We start from the raw sequence: 21293 nt of genomic DNA on the forward strand, positions 1-21293 counted from the left end.
GGCAGGTGCCTGTAATCCCAGTTACTTGGGAGGCTGAGGCAGAAAACTGCTTGAACCCAGGAGGCAGAGGTTGTAGTGAGCTGAGATCACGCCACTGCATTCCAGCCTGGGAGACAGAGTGAGACTCTGTCTCAAAAAGAAAAAAAAAAAAAGGAAAAAAAAAAACCCACATTCATGCATGCACGCAGGCACACATTCACACCCTGACCCGCACATCCACGCAACACACAAGCGCACAAGCACACAGGCACTTTCAGACCCACACCCAGCCGTCCAGATTCCAAAGCTCGTGCTCATGGCGGGTTCACATCTGCGCAGACACGCCGCAGCACATCCCGCTCCCCACCCTCTGAAGGGCCAGCCCCTCCCAGAAACAGGGGCTGGGCCTTGGTGGACCTGATAATACAGCGGCTTGAAAGAGGTGGGGTGGGGCGGGGCCACCCTGCACCTGGAGGCGGTCAGGAAACGCTACCACTGCAGATGTGTTTCCCTGGAAGACCCACCTATGGGAGGAAGGAGTGAGGTCACTGAGCCCCCAGCCTTGACCTGGCCTTTTTTCCAGACTCAGACTCTGCCCTTCCAGCTCTCATCCCGATCAAAGGCCTAGGGGAGGGGTTTGGGGTAGGACAGGGAGTCCTCCTGGGAACAGTGGCCGACAGGACTCAGGCCAGATCACTTGGCACATTTGGAGAGAAGGTAGCGGTGGGGCAGTGAGAACTTGGCTTCCCAGCCTTGACTCCACCTTCGGGTAGGAAGACAACTTTGCCACCCTGCCCCCAGGAGGCTGGAAATACAGGGCAGAACCGTCACCCGGCTGGCCTTGGCCCTGGGTTCCTCCCAGACAGACCCCTTTTGCCCCCCTCTCCCTGCTGTGGAATAGGGGTGGGGGTTTGGCGGTGTGTCCCAGGCTATGAGGTAGCCACCAGGCACCATCGTTGCCAGCACACCCTGCACACCGGGACCCACTACCCCCGGGAGCCCATGTAAAATCGGTCAAGGGGGATCTGGCTGTCCCACTGCACCCCAAGAAGCCCAAAGTAATCAAACCACATCCCTGGGGCTCCTCTGGCTGCTCAGTTGGGGCCCCACCCCGGCTGTGGAACGGGGGAATAGAGGGCAGCGGCAGGGCCAGCTCCCTCTGACTCTTAAGGAATCTGGGTCAGTAAATGCCCAGAAAGTAAACACCAGGAGCAAATGTCCTTGGCCCCCTCCCACACTTGCCACATTCCCCGAGGGAAGTGATCCTGAACTAGGAAAATACAGGACTTCCCGTTTTAGAAATCTGAAACCACTGTCTTCCCAAGCCTGGGGAGGACTGTGTTCTCACGCCCCCTGGCGGCGGGTCTGCACACTGCGTCCTCTCTCGTAGAACCTTCAGCCCCAGGTGCAGAGGATCAGCGAGGGCCCAGATGGTGCCCCTCCGCCCCACATTTTACAGATGAGGGGACACAGGTGCGGAGAGAGGGAGGGAAGGGCCTGTACCCTCACAACTGAGCTCCGGGCAGACGACCACAGGTGCTATGACTCATTCAACAACAAACATTTATTGAGCACCTACTGGTCAGGGCCCTGGAACTACTAGACTCCTAGTCCAGTGCTCTTCAGTACCCTGGAGGACCCTCTGCAATTTGGCCTGAGACTCCAGCCAGCAGCTGGAAACTTCTTGTCCAGGAGACTGTCCAGGTGAGGGGCTGAGCAGTGAGGAGGGCGGATCCTGTCAGCCCACTTGCCAGCCTGCAATGCCACCACCATCCTGTGGTCCAGAGACACAGAAGTGGCAGGATGGGCCTGGGTCGCAGCACTCACGGGTGGGGCAGGACAGGGGCCCAGTCAGCTATGTCCATCTTAAGTTTGTTTTTTTTTTTTTTTTTTGAGATGGAGTCTCACTCTGTCACCCAGGCTGAAGTGCAGTGGCACAATCTCAGCTCACTGTAAGCTCTGCCTCCTGGGTTCAAGTGATTCTCCTGGCTCAGCCTCCCGGGTAGCTACGATTACAGGTGTGCGCCACCATGCCTGGCTAATTTTTGTATTTTTTAGTAGAGATGGCATTTCACTATGTTGGCCAGGCTGGTCTTGAACTCCTGACCTCAAGTGATCGGCCTCCCAAAGGGCTGGGATTACAGGCATGAGTCACCACGCCCGGCCCATCTTAAATTTGCTTTTTTTTTTAAAGATGGAGTCTCGCTTTGTCGCCCAGGCTGGAGTGCAGTGGCACGATCTCAGTTCACTGCAACCTTTGCCTCCCAGGTTCAAGTGATTCTCATGCCTCAGCCTCCCAAGTAGCTGGGATTACAGGTGCCCGCCACCACACCTGGCTAATTTATGTATTTTAGTCGAGACGGGGGTTTCACCATGTTGGCCAGGCTGGTTTTGAACTCCTGGCCTCAAGTGATCCACCCGCCTTGGCCTCCCAAAGTGCTGGGATTACAGGCGTGAGCCACCGCGCCTGGCCCATCTTAAGTTTTTAATAAATAGTTCTTGCTGCTGCCCAGGTTGGTGAGGGTGGGGCCATCGGGACCAGGCTTCCCAAGCTTGAGGGGTGTGGGGTGTCCCCTTCTCATGCCAGTTCAGGCTCTGGCTCTGAAAAGGAAAGGAGAAAGCATTGGGGTTGGCCCCCCACCCACTCCCAGTGGGTGTCCAGGTGCTGTCCTGATGGGAGGTGGGGTGAGGCTCCCCAGGACAAGTCTCAGCTGGTCCCAGCTCCAGGGGAGATGCTGCGCCTCCACCCCCAAGCAGGACAGGGGTTGCCAACAGGCTGGAGGCCCCTGGAGGATGGGTCCCGGCACCCAAACACACCCTGGGCTCTGGAGTCCAGCGAGTGAATCCATCTGTCCCCAACCTCCATCCCAGGCTGCATCCCCATCCCCCAAGGACTTGTGTCACTGACCAGCCTCAGCCTCATCGCCCTTGGCATCCGGCTCCTGCCACCAGTCAGCATACATGCCCTCCTCGTAGTCACCCTCCCCTTCAAACTCGGCGTCAGATAGGGCATCCTCAGGCTCCAGGGGCGGTTCTGTCTCCTCCAGCTCCATCTAGAGTAGCGCCACGGTTGCGGAAGAAACAGGGTCACAGTAGGCCCAAACCCATATGGGCTCCCTTCCTGGCCAATGGGACCTCCCATCCCATCTCTCAGTCCCCAAAGCCCCTTCCCTTCCCAGTCTCAAGATCTAATGAGACTGTTCTGAGGATTTTCCCCAAACTGCCCCTCCCTGAGTGGCTGCATAGGGCACCACCAGTAGAATTTGGTGTCAGCATAAACATCGCCCCTGCACAGCCCCACCTTTTAAGCATAAAGACTCTGGTGAGAATATTGCCAGTCCATGCATAATGTTTTTGCTCATACTGTTTCCCTGCCAGGAACTACTGCCGTCCCCTGTGCCTGCGTAACCCGCACTAATCCCTCCAGAGCCAGGCATCAGTTCCAGGCTGAGCCCTTGCTGGTGACTCTGGCTGGGCTGGAGACCTCCCCCAGTGCCATATGCTGCCCTCTCCAGCAGCTGTTTGTGCTTCCCCCACTAGACTGTGAGCTGCATGTGAAACGGATCATGACTTTCACTAACTTACTCCAGCCCCTAGTCTGGTGTCTGGCAAACCACAGGGAACAAGAGACAGCCGTCAAAACGGCTGCCATGTGCTGGGCGCAGTGACTCACACCTGTAACCCTAGCACTTTGGGAGGCTGAGGTGGGTGGATCACTTGAGGTCAGGAGTTCAAGACCAGCCTGGCCAACATGGTGAAACCCCATGTCTCTACCGACAATACAAAAATTTTTTGTATTTTTGGGTGTGGTATTGTATTCTGGGTGTGGTGGCACACACCTGTAATCCCAGCTACTCGGGAGGCTGAGGCAGGAGAATCGCTTGAACCTGGGAGGTGGAGGTTGCAGTGAGCTGAGACTGCACCACTGCACTCCAGCCTGGGTGACAGAGCGAGACTGGGCTGCCATTCACTGTGCATCTACCGGCTGCTGGCTCTTTATCAAGTGCTTTACATACTTGATCTCAGCCAGGCAAGGTGGCTCATGCCTGTAATCCCAGCACTTTGGGAGGCCAAGGCAGTCAGATCACTTGAGGTCAGGAGTTTGAGACCAGCCTGGCCAACGTGGTAAAACCCTGTCTCTACTACAAATACAAAATAAAATTGGCTGGACATGATGGCGCAGGCCTGTAATCCCAGGTACTCGGAGGCTGAGACAGGAGGATCCCTTGAACCCAAGAAGTGGAGGTTGCAGTGAGTGGAGATCATGCCACTGCACACTCCAGCCTGGGTGACAGAGCGAGATTCTGTTACCAAGAAAAAAAAAAAAAGAAAAATACATACTTGATCTCGCTTAATTTTTTTTTTTTCTCGAGACAGAGTCTCAATCTGTCACCCAGGCTGGAGTGCAGTGGCGTGATCTTGGCTCACTGCAACCTCTGCCTCTGGGTTCAGCGATTCTCCTGCCTCAGCCTCCCAAGTAGCTGAGATTACAGGTGCTCACCACCACACCTGAGTAATTTTTGTATTTTTAGTAGAGACAGGGTTTCACTATGTTGGCCAGGCTGGTCTTGAACTCCTGACCTCAGGTGATCCCTCTGCCTCGGCCTCCTAGATTGCTGTGATTACAGGATTATAGATTGCACCAGGGCTGCAATTACCCAGGTCCAGGCCACAGGTGGCCAGGGAGGCACACAGGGTCAGAGTGGGCACTGCTAACCCAGAACAAAGAGCCAGGGCATGCGGCAAGGGCTTCCTGGAGGAGGCACCATGTGAGCTGGGCCTGGGAGGAGCAGGACTGGGACATGTACAGAAAGTGGACATGAGAATACTGAGGCTGGGGAAGGAAGGGACAGTCTAGACAAGGAATAGGCAAACCTCTCTGCTTCATGACAGTTGACCACCAGGGGCTGGGGCTGAATTCTGGCACACTGGGGGCCCCAGATAAAGGTCCAAGGTGTCCCCATCACAGCCTAGTTCTGGAAAGCAGGAGGCACTCACCTCATCATCTGACTGCAGGTACATGTGGGTGAACTCCAGCAGCTCCCGCAGCTCGGCCGTCTGGTTGTGGTAGAGCATGGCCTCCTGGAAGGAGGAAAGGACGGGGTGGGGGTGAGCCATACCCTGCTGCTGCCAGATGGCAAGAAGTCAGGGCTCCTAGGATCTGGGCCCACTGACCCTCTTCCAGCTCAAGTATCAAGTATCAGCTCACAAGCTAATCAGATCATCGTGGCTGCTTGGAACACTGGGTTAAGGATTCTGAGGGTTTGCTGAGAAAGAGTCCCTCAATCCATTAGCAACGTCTGCCACTGACAAGGAAGGCAGGAGTGGCACCATGTGTCCCATATTTGCCAGCCTGGCCCTCAATTCCAACGGGTTTCCTCCCTTGGTTACCTGGGGAAGACGGACAAAGGTCAGCAGTGAGGGTAATGAAGGTAGGGAGTGGAACAGGCAGGAGTGGATGTGTACCTTCATACATCCCTCGTCGGACACTGCTGGTGAGGTGGGCAATACCACCACCATTTTGCAGGTAAGGCAATAGATTCAGAAAGGGCCATGGTCTTCCTAGGACCACACAGCAGTGGGGCTGAGCTCTGAATCCAGGACTCTAACCTCAACTCATATTCTTTCTTTCCATTTCCCATCCTGCCTTCCACGGAAGCCAGGAGTTTATTTTTTATTTTCTATTTTATTTTATTATTATTATTTGAGACAGTCTCACTCTGTCACCCAGACTGAAGCGCAGTGGCGCGATCTCGGCTCACTGCAAGCTCTGCCTCCCAGGTTCACACCATTCTCCTGCCTCAGTCTCCCAAGTAGCTAGGACTACAGGCGCCCGCCACCACACCTGGCTAATTTTTTGTCTTTTTAGTAGAGACGGGGTTTCACCATGTTAGCCAGGATGGTCTCGATCTCCTGACCTCGTGATCCGCTCGCCTCGGCCTCCCAAAGTGTTGGGATTACAGGCATGAGCCACCGCGCCCGGCTGCCAGTTTATATTTTACAAAGTGCATGTCCAGCAAGTGCCCCAGAAAGCAGTGCCCACCTCCCGGGGCTGGAAGTCCTCCTCTTCCAGGCCCCAGCGAGCCCGGTGGAAGCGGTAATACACCAGGTTCTGCTGCATGATGCTGTCATTGGGGTCGAAGAGCATGTAGCTGGCGGCGCTGCGGGCAGCCTGGCGCACATCATTCACTGCAGCAGGACAGGGGTGAGGAATTGCTCTGGCGCTTCCCCTTCAGAGTCAACCCCATCTCCCAGTTCAGTCCAGCACCCCTGCTACCCAGCCACCTCCCAGAATACCTAATGGACTCCTTACCCCACCCATGCATAATGCCAGCTAGCATGTAGTGGGCACTCACCGTATGCCAGGCCCTGACTAACTCACCTAAGCCTGTTATTGTCTTTTTATTGTTTTTGAGACAGGGTCTCACTCTATCACCCTGGCTGGAGTGCAGTGGTGCAATTATGGTCACCTCAGCCTTGATCTCCCAGGCTTAGGTGATCCTCTCACCTCAGCCTCCTGAGTAGCTGGGACTACAGGCAGGCACCACCACACCCATCTAATTTTTTGTATGTTTTTGTTTGTTTTGAGACAGGGTCTTGTTCTGTCACTCAGGCTGCAGTGCAGTGGTACGATCTCAGCTCAGTACAGCCTCCGCCTCCAGGGCTCAAGCAATCCTCCCACCTCAGTCTCCTCAGTAGCTGGGACTACAGGCACTCGCCACCATGCCTGGCTAACTTTTTGTATTTTTTGTAGACACGGAGTCTTGCCATATTGCCCAGGTTGGTCTTGAAGGCCTGGGCTCAAGCCACCTGCCTGCCTGGGCTTCCCAAAGTGCTGGGATTATAGGCGTGAACCACCATGCCCAGCCATGCCTATTACTGTCATCCCCATGACAGTAAATCTGAGTCACAGAGAGGTTAGATAAATTGCTCAAGCTCACATGGCTGGAGAATGATGGCTCTAGGGAATTAGAGGCCCTCAGCCTCTCTGCTATCTGTACCCAGGAAGGGTCTCCTGGCCCCTTGGTTCTTAGCCCCCGCTCTGCTCGGATTCCCAGCTCTGTCTGAATCTTGGCATCTCCAAGTAGCAAGAACACTGGAGGCTGTCCATTCCAGCCCCAGTGGATGCCAGGATCTCTCCAGTGAGGAGAGCCACAAGTCCTGGTGCCACATTTTATTAGTCATGACACTAACAGTCCCTTGCCCTATAAGCCTCAGTTTCCCCATGTGAAAAATTGGTCCAGTAATGCCAGCTGCATGGTGTTGGTGAAAGGACCACATAAGATAAACTGCCTTATAAACTCTCAAGTGTTGGCTGGGCGCAGTTGCTCATACCTATAATCCTAGCACTTTGGGAGGCTAAGGCAGTGGATCACCTGAGGTCAGCAGTTCAAGACCAGCCTGGCCAACATGGTGAAACCCCGTCTCTACTAAAAATACAAAAATCAGCTGGGCGTGGTGGTGTGCACGTGTAATCCCAGCTACTCAGGAGGCTAAGGCAGGAGAATCACTTGAACCCTGGAGGCAGAGGTTTCAGTGAGCCGAGATCGTGCCACTGCACTCCAGCCTGGGTAACAGAGTGAAACTCCGTTTCTTTTTTTTTTTTTTTTTTGAGACGGAGTCTCGCTCTGTTGCCCAGGCTGGAGTGCAGTGGCGCGATCTCGGCTCACTGCAAGCTCCGCCTCCTGGGTTCACGCCATTCTCCTGCCTCAGCCTCCCGAGTAGCTGGGACTACAGGCGCCCACAACCGCGCCCGGCTAATTTTTTGTATTTTTAGTAGAGACGGGGTTTCACCGTGGTCTCGATCTCCTGACCTTGTGATCCGCCCGCCTCGGCCTCCCAAAGTGCTGGGATTACAGGCGTGAGCCACCGCGCCCGGCCGAAACTCCGTTTCAAAAATAAAAATAAACTGTCAAGTGCTCTGCAGTTGTTGGTTGCCTAGTCATTTGCCCAAGAGACCCTCTACTTCTCCCTGAGGCTGCTGTCTGTTCCCACTCAGCCTCTCACCTGCCCCAGACTCCCAGGGTGCCTTCCCCATATCCCCACCGCCCCTAGCCTTTCCTCCTATCACCCAGGGTCCTCAATACTGAAGGAAAGCTCCCCACAACTCTGGGAGGCTCCCATGCAGTCCTCTCCCTTATCACCTCTTCCCCTGCCCAAGTCCACCCAGGGGGCTCACACTTGTAGTAGGCAAACTGCAGGTAGTGGTACATGGTGGCCACGAACTTGTCCACGAAGTAGCCGCCCACATTGGGGGTCAAATTGGCCTCACAGTCCACCTTGCACTGCAGGGATTCTGCAAAGAGATCTGGGGGTGGGAGGCGGCAGTGAGAGGCTGGCGTTGCAATGAACAGCTCTGTCCCCCCAGGTGGAGGAGACTCCAAATCCAAGCTCTGCCTACTGAGCCAGGCTGCTTGTCCAGAAAACATGTTGCTGTTGCAATCACAGGAGAGAATGCGTGTAAAGTGCTTGGCATACTATATGACAAATGATGATGAGGAAGATGACTGTGGGCTGGGCTGACTCATCAACCCCACCACTCAACCACCACCCCAAGCCAGAGGGAGCCAGGGCATTCTGGGAGAACAGCAGATGAGGTCCAGAAGTGGGGCAGAAGTCCAAACAGAGAAGCTAAAGGTCTTTTTTTTTTTTTTTTTTTTTTGAGACGGAGTCTCCCTCTGTCGACCAGGCTGGAGTGCAGTGGCACCATCTTGGCTCAATGCAACCTCCACCTCCCAGGTTCAAGCAATTCTGCCTCAGCCTCCCAAGTAGCTGGGATTACAGGCAACCACCACCACGACCAGCTAATTTTTGTATTTTTAGTAGAGACAGAGTTTCACCATGTTGGTCAGGCTGGTCTTGAACTCCTGACCTCGTGATCTGCCTGCCTCGGCCTCCCAAAATGCTGAGATTATAGGTGTGAGTCACCACACCTGGCCAAGGACAGTCCTTTCTGCTCCTGCTTGAGGGACCCCGGGGTTAGAGATCCCTAGACTAGGTGTGATTTCTGGTTACCAATTGCTTTTTGCACACACCTGCTGGGCTACTTCTCACTGCTGCACCTTTGCATCTGCACTGCCCTCTGCCTGGAAGGCCTGTGAACCCAAGCTTCCCAAACCCTTCAGGGATGTCACTGCCTCTGCACTGATCCAGCCCCTTGGACACTTCCAGCTGGGGCTCCTACACTCAGCGTCTTTCTCAGCAGACAAGGCCTTCCTCCCGGCTGGCTCCTCCACATTCGCAGTGCTCCACGTGCAGGGAGGGGACATCTGCCTTACCGAGCCTGTGGGTGAGAGGACTGCCCGCCGTGGTCTGGGTGGCAGATACCTGCTATGGCCGGGTAGAAGTCCTTGAAGTCCACCTGCTCATGGGCCCCTTCACAGCCGGCCAGGCACCGGGCAAAGACCGCCAGGTACTCTGCCAAGGCCCGCTCCATGTCCTCCGTGCTGCTGCGGAAATCCCCGCTGTTGTAGAGCTTCACAGCCCGGAGGAACACGGCCTGGAAGGGGCGTGGCAGGGGAAGTCAGGGCGCCCCCAACATCTCCCCTCCTCTACAAGTCCTATCGGCGGGACCCTCCTCCTGCCCCTCCACCCCACCTCGTAGGGCTGGGCCTCTAGGTCCGTGAGGGACTCGTCGGCGACGTCCAGCATCCCCCGGTAGTAGCTGAGGTACTTGGCGGTCAGCTCGTGCTTCGGGTTCCTCTGGAGGAAGGTGTAGGCCGCCGCCACCGCCTTCTCCAGCCGGTTAGCCTGGTCGGGGGGTAGGGGTTCGGGGAGCGGGTCAGTAAGAACGGAGCTGGCTTCGTGCCGCGGGTGAAGGCAACGCTCCTCCGACCGATCGGTGGAGTGACACGACGCCCAGCCCGAGACAGGTCCCCGGGTGGGGGCGGGCTCCCACCTTGAACAGCGCGTAGTGCAGGTACTGGTAGGGCAAGCGGCTCTGGAAGTCGCGCAGCAGCTGCCGCGGCGGGTAGGGCACCTGGAAGGCGGGCAGCGTCCGCTTGCAGCGCCGCAGGCAGGCGGCGCGCTCCAGGACGCGGCCGAAGAGCCGCAGCTCGCGGGCCCACTCGTCGGCGCGGCCGTCGTCTGGGTCGGGCTTGGGCGCGGGAGCGGGGCCGCTGCAGTTGGCGTGGCAGAAGGCCTCGCTGTCGCGCAGCAGCCGGTGCAGCCGCAGCGCCGCCTCCAGGTAGCGCGCGCTCTCGCGCCAGCTCTCGCCCTCATACTGCTCCAGCGCGTGCCCGTAGGCCGCGGCCAGCGGCATCAGGTCCTCTGGCGGGAAGCCCCGGAAGCTGTACTTCTCGTACTGCGCCCTGGCGCTGCCCAGCAGCAGCCACAGCAGCCCCCACGCCACCCGAGCCATGCCCACCGCGCCGCCGGCTCTCCAGAGCTGAGCTGGCGGCCCCGCGGACGGAAGGGGACAGGGACAGGCCCAGGGCGGGCCGCGCGCCCGCTGGGTCTTAGCGCCGGGCACGAGGGCGGCAAGGCGGGGCGGGGCCTGGGTCACGACGTCTCCCCTCTTTTCCCGGAGGGTCCCATAGTGTCCTAAGTCCTCTCCGTCGGCCCGGGCTCCTGCCGTGGGGGTGTCCCCTAGGCAGAGAATGAGTCGGGGAGCGCTTCCCGCCAGAGATGGGGAGCCCAGGAAGCCCCTCCCCACGCAAACAGTGCCCCCGCCTGAGATCAGGACACTGAGTGAGGGCTGCCTCTGCGCTGCCCAAACGAGGGGGAAGCCCTGGAGCCGGGCCTTCAGTCGCTGCGCCCTCCTGCACCCTCCTGCACCCTCCGAGTGTCTCCCCCGCCCACGTCGGAGGCACACACCTGCTATCACTTGCACACTTTGCGCTGCCACCACCCCCCACTCCGTCTCCGTGCCCGTCACATCCCAAGTCACAAAGTCCTTCTTGCAGTCCAGCTTTTGCGGGACCAAGCTGCTCTTCCCTGGAGATGCCTTCCCTTCTAGCACAGCTGGGGTCACGGACGAGCACCGAGATGTCCCTCACACTCCGCTGCTTCGCCACCCACCTAGAGGGGGCCAGAATTGGAATTGCCGGCGAAAGAAGCAAGGGGCATCTCCGCCTGGCTTTAGGACCCGGGGGCTCCGGAAAAAGACATTGAACTTTTTTTTTTTTTTCCATTTGGTGTCCACTCAGAGTTCTCATCTTTCGCGAGCCTCCCTCCCTGGCCAGGCCCCAGGTCTCGCAGCCAGGGATGGAGATGGGGGGAGGGGGAACCCGGATTTCTTTGTGGGGCCTCCCTCCGACTCTAATACACTCAACCTGGCCCCCTCCTCCTATTGCACCCCCCCGCCCCTGCTCCTCTGGCCAGGCCAGCTCTGTCTTCCCAGCCCCCATTCCACGTGGACCAGCCAGGGCGGGGGTAGGGGAGGAGGACAGGAAGCGGGGGAGCTAGTTCTGGGAGGCAGGGGGCGGGGGAAGGAGGTTGGCGGCGGCTCCCTCGCTCGCCCTCACTGCTGTCGGTCCCAACTCCAGGCACCATGTTCCCCGCGGGCCCCCCCAGCCACAGCCTCCTCCGGCTCCCCCTGCTGCAGTTGCTGCTACTGGTGGTGCAGGCCGTGGGGAGGGGGCTGGGCCGCGCCAGCCCTGCCGGGGGCCCCCTGGAAGATGTGGTCATCGAGAGGTACCACATCCCCAGGGCCTGTCCCCGGGAAGTGCAGATGGGGGATTTTGTGCGCTACCACTACAACGGCACTTTCGAAGATGGCAAGAAGTTTGACTCAAGGTAACCCCGGTTGGGCGCCCCCGGATTCACCACTCCGTCTCCTGAACCCGGGGTCCTGTTTCCTTGTTGCCTCTTTTAAGCTCTACATCCCAATACTCTAACCCCAGACAGCACCCTTGGGGCCTCCCAGACACCCATCTCCCCAAAGATACCCTCCTGTCCCCACTTCCAAACCCTCACTTCTCAAAGGATCCCATTTCTTTCTCGCAAGCTCTCCACATCGCAGAAAGGACTCGGTAATCAAGGTGAACTGCCCCGTGTAGTTACCAGGGCTGTATTTAATGACCTGATGGAGAGGGGTGTTCTGGCCTACAGTGTTGCGGGAAAGGGGGTGGTCCCTGCTGCTTGAGAACCCTGGGGTGGTCTATCAGCCTGGACCCCATACCTTTCCACCCAGCCTGACTCCCTTTCTGGTTCCACTCCATTTTCAGTGCCTTTGTGGTTAGAGAAGAGGGAACAGAACTTTTTTTGGAGGGGGTGGGAGTTTTCAGCAGCCGGTGGGCAGGGAAGAAGGTGGGTGGGCATTATAAGAAGATAGCCGGCTGGACCTGGGGTAGGGCATGGCTCCCTGTGGAGGCCCTGTCTGTCTACGTGTCACACAGTCGGACATGCCACCCTGGGCTCCTCGGAGGAATTTCATACCTCCCTCTCTGGTTCTCCTGGAACCCTCATCTCTCTCCATTTTAGGTATCCCAGGAAAGAAGCGCAGGCCGCTCATTTTGCCAGCCCTTGGGGTTTGTGAGGTGGCCTCCTGGTCTGATCCAGGCCTTTGGTCTGCTCCAGCAAGTCCACTTTTGTTAGCGGGGACAGGGCAGGGCTGTGTGCCAGCCTCAGGGGTAAACCTAGGGTCCCAGTTATACACGGACCCCACAGCACACTGAAAGAGTCAGTGTTTCTTAGACCCTCCTCTGAAACACACAACTCAGCCAACAGGAAATTAGTGGCCATGACTTTAGAGGCAGGCATATATTGGGGTAAGCATACAAACTCCAAGAGCCCCAAGACCCTGGTTCAAATCCAGGCTATGACCATGGACAGAGAATTTTGTCTCTTTAAGCATCACTTTCCTTATATGAGAAATGGAGCCAAAAACAGGACCTACTTGCTAAGGCTGATGTTAGGACTCGAAGGAGATGGATGAATGAATGTAGGCTTCTCGCAGGGCCTGGCAGTCCTCCAGCCAGTTCAGCACACATTAACATTGACCCTGAGGAAAACCGTATGACCTGATGCTGTTGAACTTGTAGAAACTTCTTGCAGAGCTTAAGCCTGCATACCAACACTGAGAAGGAAACAATCCAGACTTAAAACCTGTCCACTTGGTGGGCAAATTCAGGTATAGGGTAGTAGCCAGAAGCGCTGCGCTGAGCACTTGACTGCTGGGAGTGAGGCAGGGGTTGGGATTTAGGGGTTGTTGTCCCTGATGGGGACTCTGGGAGCCCAGCTCATGAGTGTTGAGCTTGGAAAACTTTTTTTTTTTTTAGTTGGAGTCTCATTCTGTTGCCCATGAGCCACTGCACCTAGCCAATTATATACACTTTTAATTTATTTTAAGTTTTCAGAAGTAAAGTGAGGATGGGAGATTTTCTTTCTTTCTTTTTTTTTTTTTAATTGAAGGGGCCATGGGTTAAGAAAGTTTTCTGGCCAGGCGCGATGGCTCACACCTGTAATCCCAGCACTTCGGGAGACTGAGGCGGGCAGATCACGAGGTCAGGAGATGGAGACCATCCTGGCTAACACGGTGAAACCCCATCTCCTCTAAAAATACAAAAAAAATTGCCGGGTGTGGTCCAGGTGCCTGTAATCCCAGCTACTCGGGAGGCTGAGGCAGGAGAATGACATGAACCTGGGAGGCAGAGCTTGCAGTGAGTGGAGATCGCACTACTGCACTCCAGCCTGGGCAACAGAGCAAGACTCTTGTCTTAAAGAAAAAAAAAAAAAGTTTTCTAAGTTGGGTGGGCATGTTGGCTCATGCCTGTAATTCTAGCACTTTGGGAGGCCAAGGAGCTTAGGAGTTTATGACCAGCCAGGAGTTTGCGACCAGCCTGTGCAACATGGTGAAAGGCTGTCTCTACTAAAATACAAAAATTTAAGGCTGGGCGCTGTGGCTTACGCCTGTAATCCCAGCACTTTGGGAGGCCGAGGCGGGCGGATCATGAGGCCAGGGTGGCATGTCCGACTGTGTGACACGTAGACAGACAGGGCCTCCACAGGGAGCCATGCCCTATCCCCAGGTCCAGCCGGCTGTCTTCTTATAATACCCACCTGCCTTTTTCCAGACTAGTCTGGCCAACATAGTAAAACCACGTCTCTATTAAATATACAAAAAAATTAGCCGGGTGTGGTGGTGTGCACCTGTAATCCTAGCTACTCGGAAGGCTGAGGCAGGAGAATCACGTGAACCCAGGAGGCAGAGGCAGAGGTTGCAGTGAGCTGAGATCACTCCATTGCACTCCACCCCAGGCAACAATGTGAGACTCTGTCTCAAAAAACAAAAACAAACAAACAAAATTAGCCAGGCATGGTGGCGTGTGCCTGTAATCCCAGCTACTTGGGACGCTGAAGCAGGAGAATTGCTTGAACCCAGGAGGCGGAGGTTGCAGTGAGCCGAGATTGTGCCACTGCACTCCAGCCTGGTTGACAGAGTCGAGACTCCATCTCCAAAAATACACCTGTATAAGTAAAAGTAAATACATTAAAGCGTATAACTAAAAACAAATAAAAGCCATGGCACTTTTAGAATAGGCACTTTTTTTTGTTTGTTGGAGATGGAGTCTCACTCTGTCGCCAGGCTGGAGTGCAGTGGCGCAATCTCGGCTCACTGCAACCTCTGCCTCCCAGGTTCACTCCATTCTTCTGCCTCAGCCTCCCGAGTAGCTGGGATCACAGGCGCCCGCCACCATGCCCAGCTAATTTTTTTGTATTTTTAGTAGAGACGGGGTTTCACTGTGTTAGCCAGGATTGTAGAATAGGCCTTTTCAAAATGTGAAACCAATTCCCACCCCACCTCTGCTCTCCTTGTCTTTTCCTTGGAGAGCCGACAGTATAATGGCAAAAACATGGGCTTTGGAACTCAGCTGACTACATACTAATATTAGCTGTGTGACCTTGGGCAAGGCACTGAATCTCTCAAGTCTCCATTGTTCTCATAAGAAAAATGAGAACAAGATTGCCCACTTCACAGGGGAGAGAAAGAAGATACAGAATGTAAAATGCCAAGCATTTAATCCCATATAGTAATGCTCCTCTGTCCCTCCGTGCTGTACCTGCCACTGCCCACTTGCTGTCAGCAAATAGTAGCAGCAATCAGGCCCATGCATCCCGCCCAACCCCGTCCCAGGGCAGTAGCAGCCCCTGACCTCCTCAGGGACTTGCTTTTTGTAACAGTCCGTTCCCTTAAGGTGAGTGTCACGGCCGACCTAGGAGGGGAACTTGAAAAGGAGGCGAGAAGTGTGTGTGCATATCCACATCTGGGTATAGGGAGGGGGGATTGTGTGCGTGTGTGCAGGCACACCTGTGCACCTATGCCACAGTGGGCAGTGTGTGTCTGAGATCACTGTATCCCATCTGTCCCTCCCCCTCAGCTATGATCGCAACACCCTGGTGGCCATTGTGGTGGGCGTGGGACGCCTCATCACTGGCATGGACCGAGGCCTCATGGGCATGTGTGTCAACGAGCGGCGACGCCTCATTGTGCCTCCCCACCTGGGCTATGGGAGCATCGGCCTGGGTGAGAAGGGCTGGGGCACAAGCTGGGGATGGAGGAGACCAGGAGGCAGAATCAGGGATCCTGGGGTGAGAAAACTGAAGTGCTGAGATGAGGGGTGACTTGCCCAATGTCATGCTGTGCACGCAGTATGAAGAGTGGCAGCTCTGGCTGGGGCAGTGGCTGACATCTATGGTCCCAGAGTTTTGGGAGGCCAAGGTGGGAGGATCGCTTGAACCCAGGAGTTCCAGACCAGCCTAGGCAACATAGTGAGACCCCGTCTTTACAGAAAATAAAATAAATTATCCAGGCGTGGTGGTGTGTGCCTGTAGTCCTAACTACTCAGGAGGCTCAGGTGGGAGGATTGCTTGAGCCCGGGATTTCAAGGCTGCAGTGAGCCATGATCATGCCACTGAATTCCAGCCTGTGTGATAGAGCAAAACCCCATCTTTTTTTTTGAGACAGGGTCTCACTCTGTTGCACAGGCTGGAGTGTAGTGGTGCGATATCAGCTCACTGCAACCTCAGCCTCCTGGGCTCAAGCAATCCTCCCGTCTGAGCCTAACAAATAGCTGGGACTACAGGTGCACACCACCATGCGTGGCTACTTTTTTGTATTTTTAGTAGAGATGGGGTTTCGCAATGTTGTGCAGGCTGGTCTTGAACTTCTGGGCTCAAGCCATCCACCTGTCTTGGCCTCCCACAGTGCTGGGATAACAGGCATGAATCACTGTGCCTGGCCCCCCCCGCCTTAAAAATAACAAAACAAAAATAGTGGCTGCTCTGTGCCTGGTTTGGGTCTCCTGGTGCTGGGATGAGAGGAAGGAGAATAACAGGGCCCTGGCTGGGATCGTGGTTGGCAGAGCACAACTCTGAGACCTCCATGCTGCTGCGCCCTCACAGCGGGGCTCATTCCACCGGATGCCACCCTCTACTTCGATGTGGTTCTGCTGGATGTGTGGAATAAGGAAGACACCGTGCAGGTGAGCACCTTGCTGCGCCCGCCCCACTGCCCCCGCATGGTCCAGGACGGTGACTTTGTCCGCTACCACTACAATGGCACCTTGCTGGACGGCACCTCCTTCGACACAAGGTAAGGGGCTGGAGGGGAGCCCTGAGGCAATGGGGACTGTGGCATGGGGAGCGGGAGTCCAGGGCCCAGCCTGCCTCTCCTACTTCCACCTCATTTTCTGTAGCTACAGTAAGGGCGGCACTTACGATACCTACGTCGGCTCTGGTTGGCTGATCAAGGGCATGGACCAGGGGCTGCTGGGCATGTGTCCTGGAGAGAGAAGGAAGATTATCATCCCTCCATTCCTGGCCTATGGCGAGAAAGGCTATGGTGAGGGTAGGCAAGGACTCAAGGGGAAATTCTCCAGAAGAGGGAAAACCAGGCCTCCACATACAGTTGCTCAGGTTGTATACTGCACGAGGGCATCCAGCCAAGGACGCAAGGCAGGATGAAATCTACCTTTGCTGCTGTCTCACTAAGAAGGGGTGCTTTATTCTGATTCACACGAAGGCTCAGTATGAGCTAGTGGTGGCCCTGGGGAACACCAAGCTCAGGCCTCACTGGAAGAGCGAGAAGCAGGGCTGCTGATGGGCGGGAAGGGCTCTGCAGAGCCGGGCTAGTGTCTTGTGCATGGTGCCCACTGGGCCTTCCTGAGTCAAGAAAGAGCCTGGGCTTGCTCCCCAGCCATATGGTTCAGGCCCTATCCCTTCCCCAGGGACAGTGATCCCCCCACATGCCTCGCTGGTCTTTCACATCCTCCTGATTGACGTGCACAACCCAAAGGACACTGTCCAGTTAGAGACGCTGGAGCTCCCCGCCGGCTGTGTCCGCAGAGCCGTGGCTGGGGACTTCATGCGCTACCACTACAATGGCTCCTTGATGGACGGCACCCTCTTCGATTCCAGGTCAGGAGGGTCTTGAGGTGGGAGGGCGGGGGCTGGGTGAAATGTGGACGAAACTGGGGGTCACTCTGAGCTGCCTGGAAGGGGAGGGCCCCTTTGACTCCCTTCCTGGCCCTCCCACCTTGTATTGCAGCTACTCCCGCAACCACACCTACAATACCTATATCGGGCAGGGTTACATCATCCCCGGGATGGACCAGGGGCTACAGGGCGCCTGCATAGGGGAGCGCCGGAGAATTACCATCCCCCCGCACCTCGCCTACGGGGAGAATGGAACTGGTAGGGGCGTTCCCCAGCCACCACCTCAGCTCCTCCTCCAAACTGCCCATTGTGGCCAGGCTGCCCCCTCCCACAGTGGGATTCCAGCCACCACTCAGCCCCTCTCATCACAAAAACATGCATGCAGCTTACATCTGGTCGCCCCATCTGATTCCTGCCACCCGGATTCCCATCAGTTTCCTCCAGGGCAGCGCCCCACTTCTCCCCTTCTGCAGTGAAGAAGGGCAGCCAACTCCTCTGAGTTTGGGGAGGGAGGATGGTTATGGAAAAACAGAACCAGCATACCCCCAGGACCCAGCTGTGCTGGGAGCCTCAGTGTCCTCACCTGTATAATGGGCAAGCCAAGCTGATCCGCAGGGTAAGTTACTGGGAGTTTGCCAGACGGTGAGTGGAAAAGGGCTTTCTAACTGGAAAGCCGCCTTCCCCTGCCCCCTGCCCCAATGAGAGTTTGTTAGAATTGACTCTGGACAAACATCCCGTCCCATCCTCCTTTGGATCCTCAGGGTCTGGAAGGGGTGTCAGGTCCAGGGGCCTCCATGGAGAGACCTTGAGGAGCCTCTGCTAGTGCTCTGAGCTGACCACACTACCCCATTCTGTCCTCAGGAGACAAGATCCCTGGCTCTGCCGTGCTAATCTTCAACGTTCATGTCATTGACTTCCACAACCCTGCGGATGTGGTGGAAATCAGGACACTGTCTCGGCCATCGGAGACCTGCAATGAGACCACCAAGCTTGGGGACTTTGTTCGATACCATTACAACTGTTCTTTGCTGGACGGCACCCAGCTCTTCACCTCGTGGGTCCCGGGTGGGGCCGGGACTGGGCAGGTGGGTGGGCACAGGCATGGGGAGTCCTCCTCACCGTACCCCGATGCCTGCTCCTCCCTCTTGGTCCTCGAGCGCCAGGGGAGCATTCAGCCTCTTGCTGCTTCTGTAAGTCCCCATCTCAGAGCATGCTGGGGAGCCATGAGGAGATGAAATTCTCTGCGTCGCCGGGGAAGGGAAGGTGAAGCCAACCGCTGCGGGAGAACTGCTCTTTCCGTTTCACAGAGGGGAAACTGACGCAGGGAGCCATGAGCCCTCGAGGCCACACTTTAGGGGGCAGAGGCAAGATGAGAAGGGAACCCCACATCTGCACCGCTGGGCCCCTGCACTCTGCTGCATGGCCCAAGTCACCAGTGGGAGTCACTCCAGAACTGAGGGCTTGTTCTGGGCCCACGTCAGAGACGGGGGTGTGCGCTGGCAGGGGACAGGTTGGCTGCTGACCTGGGCATCTGCTCTCCTCCAGGCATGACTACGGGGCTCCCCAGGAGGCGACTCTGGGGGCCAACAAGGTGATCGAAGGCCTGGACACGGGCCTGCAGGGCATGTGTGTGGGAGAGAGGCGGCAGCTCATCGTGCCCCCGCACCTGGCCCACGGGGAGAGTGGAGGTGAGGGGCTGAGACCGTAATCTTGTTTTTTTTTTGAGATGGAGTCTCACTCTGTCACCCAGGCTGGAGTGCAGTGGCGTGATCTCAGCTCACTGCAACCTCTGCTTCCCAGATTCAAGCGATTCTCCTGCCTCAGCCTCCCTAGTAGCTGGGATTACAGGCGCCTGCCACTATGCGCAGCTAATTTTTGTATTTTTAGTAGGGATGGGGTTTTGCCATATTGGTCAGGCTGGTCTTGAACTCCTGACCTCAGGTGATCCACCCGCCGTGGCCTCCCAAAGTGCTGGGATTACAATCGTGAGCCACTGCGCCCAGCCCGAAACCGTAATCTAACTGGCATCCGTAATCTAACTGGCATCCGTCCCTTTTGCTCCTGCCCATTGTGGGCCTGAGGGCTGGTGGGAGGAGTCAGGAATGCCTTCAGGATGGCTCCTTAAACATCCCATGCCCCACTCTCCAGCCTAGCCCCAGGAGGGGAAACTGTGGCCTGTGGGCTGGGAAACAGTGAAGCCAGGCCCAGACCCTGGCCTGACTAGGACCCCTCCCTTCTCTCCTGCCCTCCCTCCAGCCCGGGGAGTCCCAGGCAGTGCTGTGCTGCTGTTTGAGGTGGAGCTGGTGTCCCGGGAGGATGGGCTGCCCACAGGCTACCTGTTTGTGTGGCACGAGGACCCTCCTGCCAACCTGTTTGAAGACATGGACCTCAACAAGGATGGAGAGGTCCCTCCAGAGGAGGTGAGTGAAGGTTCAGTCTTAATAACCATGCCCATGCACTCCCCGCACCCAAGAAGCGTCAAGGAAGATGTCCCCGTCCGGACTGCCCACCTGCCCTTGTGCTCCTGCCTGTGCTGAGTCCCGTGCCTCAGGCTCCTCATCCCTGCCGTTTCCTGGGCACACATGCAGGCTGTTCCCTACCTGAGACCAGTCACAGACTATCCCCCATGCCACGCCTCGACCCCGGCCCCCACCAGGACCCCAGCACCAGTGCCTTTCCCAGCCCTTCCTGAGTTACAGGGTGTGGGGGAGCCTGGGAAAAAATAAGAAAAAGAAAGCACTCACTGACCTCCACCTGGGGCCCCTCCCAAGGCCATGACCCTCACTGCCCACTCCCCCGGCTCTCCCCTCCCCCAGTTCTCCACCTTCATCAAGGCTCAAGTGAGTGAGGGCAAAGGACGCCTCATGCCTGGGCAGGACCCCGAGAAAACCATAGGAGACATGTTCCAGAACCAGGACCGCAACCAGGACGGCAAGATCACAGTAGAGGAGCTCAAGCTGAAGTCAGATGAGGACCAGGAGCGGGTCCACGAGGAGCTCTGAGGGGCAGGGAGCCTGGCCGGGCCTGAGACACAGAGGCCCACTGCGAGGGGGACAGTGGTGGTGGGACTGACCTGCTGACAGTCACCCTCCCTCTGCTGGGATGAGGTCCGGGAGCCAACTAAAACGATGGCAGAGGCGACATCTCTGGTGTTCCCACCACCCTAGGTGAAAATCCACAGCACAGACCTCTACCCCATTTCTCTTCCATCCCCAAACCCCTTCTTTAAAATGTTTGGATTTGCAAAGCCAATTTGGGGCTGGTGGAGCCTGGGGTTGGATAGGGCCATGGCTGGTCCCCCACCATACCACCCCTTCACATCACAGGCACAGCTGAGCTTGTTATCCCTCTCCCCAACTTTCTCTTTGTTTGTACTTCTTGTTATCCCCACTCCCAGCCCCTATTCCTCTATGTGACAGCTCCCTAGGACCCCTCCATCTTCCTCCCCATTCCTGACTGGCTCCTAGGGAAGGGGACAGCTCCTGGAGGGCAGCCCTACCTCTCCCATCCCTTTGCCCTCCTCCCTCGCCTCCAGTGGAGGCTGAGCTGACCCTGGGCTGCTGGAGGCCAGGACTGGGCTGTAGTTAGCTTTTCATCCCTAAAGAAGGCTCCTTTCCCTAAGGAACCATAGAAGAAGAAAACAGAGGGCATGTGTGAGGGAACCTGCTTGGGTGGGTGTTAGGGTTATGAAATCTTGGATTTGGGGCTGAGGGCTGGGAGGGAGGGCAGAGCTCTGCACACTCAAAAGGCTAAACTGGTGTCAGTCCTTTTTTCCTTTGTTCCAAATAAAAGATTAAACCAATGGCCTTAGGGTGTCTTTTGGAACAGGTTGAGGAGCAGAGGGGAGTGGCTAGCGGGTTAAGCGGGGGTTGTGGGAGGCCTTTAGACCCAGAGATTGGGGAAAAAGTTAAACCAGGCTGTTTCCATGGCCTCATTAG

General features: G+C 56.5%; 2 protein-coding genes across 3 annotated transcripts; one reads left to right on the forward strand and one right to left on the reverse strand.

Annotated features, from left to right (window-relative positions):
* Window positions 1-1519: 1519 nt before the first annotated feature.
* Window positions 1520-13274, reverse strand: LOC105472143 (prolyl 3-hydroxylase family member 4 (inactive)). 2 transcript variants are annotated; one of them, XM_071083146.1, is made up of 10 exons: window positions 12818-13274; window positions 10795-10998; window positions 9878-10566; window positions 9577-9729; window positions 9307-9478; window positions 8159-8287; window positions 6023-6168; window positions 4978-5061; window positions 2888-3032; window positions 1520-2580 (listed from the first exon to the last, which is right to left on the reverse strand). In XM_071083146.1, exons 3-10 carry the CDS (start codon window positions 10337-10339, stop codon window positions 2558-2560), a joined length of 1314 nt encoding a protein of 437 aa, XP_070939247.1. In that variant the 5' UTR covers window positions 10340-10566; window positions 10795-10998; window positions 12818-13274; the 3' UTR covers window positions 1520-2557. The 2 variants fall into 2 exon arrangements, with proteins under 2 accessions (XP_070939247.1, XP_070939246.1); XM_071083145.1 differs by having other exon boundaries at window positions 9878-10998.
* LOC105472144 (FKBP prolyl isomerase 10) lies at window positions 11413-20973 on the forward strand. The gene is made up of 10 exons (XM_011725154.3): window positions 11413-11715; window positions 15300-15445; window positions 16324-16513; window positions 16617-16762; window positions 17148-17337; window positions 17468-17613; window positions 18217-18409; window positions 18901-19043; window positions 19612-19775; window positions 20172-20973. Exons 1-10 carry the CDS (start codon window positions 11471-11473, stop codon window positions 20355-20357), a joined length of 1749 nt encoding a protein of 582 aa, XP_011723456.1. The 5' UTR covers window positions 11413-11470; the 3' UTR covers window positions 20358-20973.
* The last annotated feature ends 320 nt before the right edge of the window (window positions 20974-21293 follow it).

Source organism: Macaca nemestrina, chromosome 17, assembly GCF_043159975.1.
Source record: "Macaca nemestrina isolate mMacNem1 chromosome 17, mMacNem.hap1, whole genome shotgun sequence".
NCBI lineage: Eukaryota > Metazoa > Chordata > Mammalia > Primates > Cercopithecidae > Macaca > Macaca nemestrina.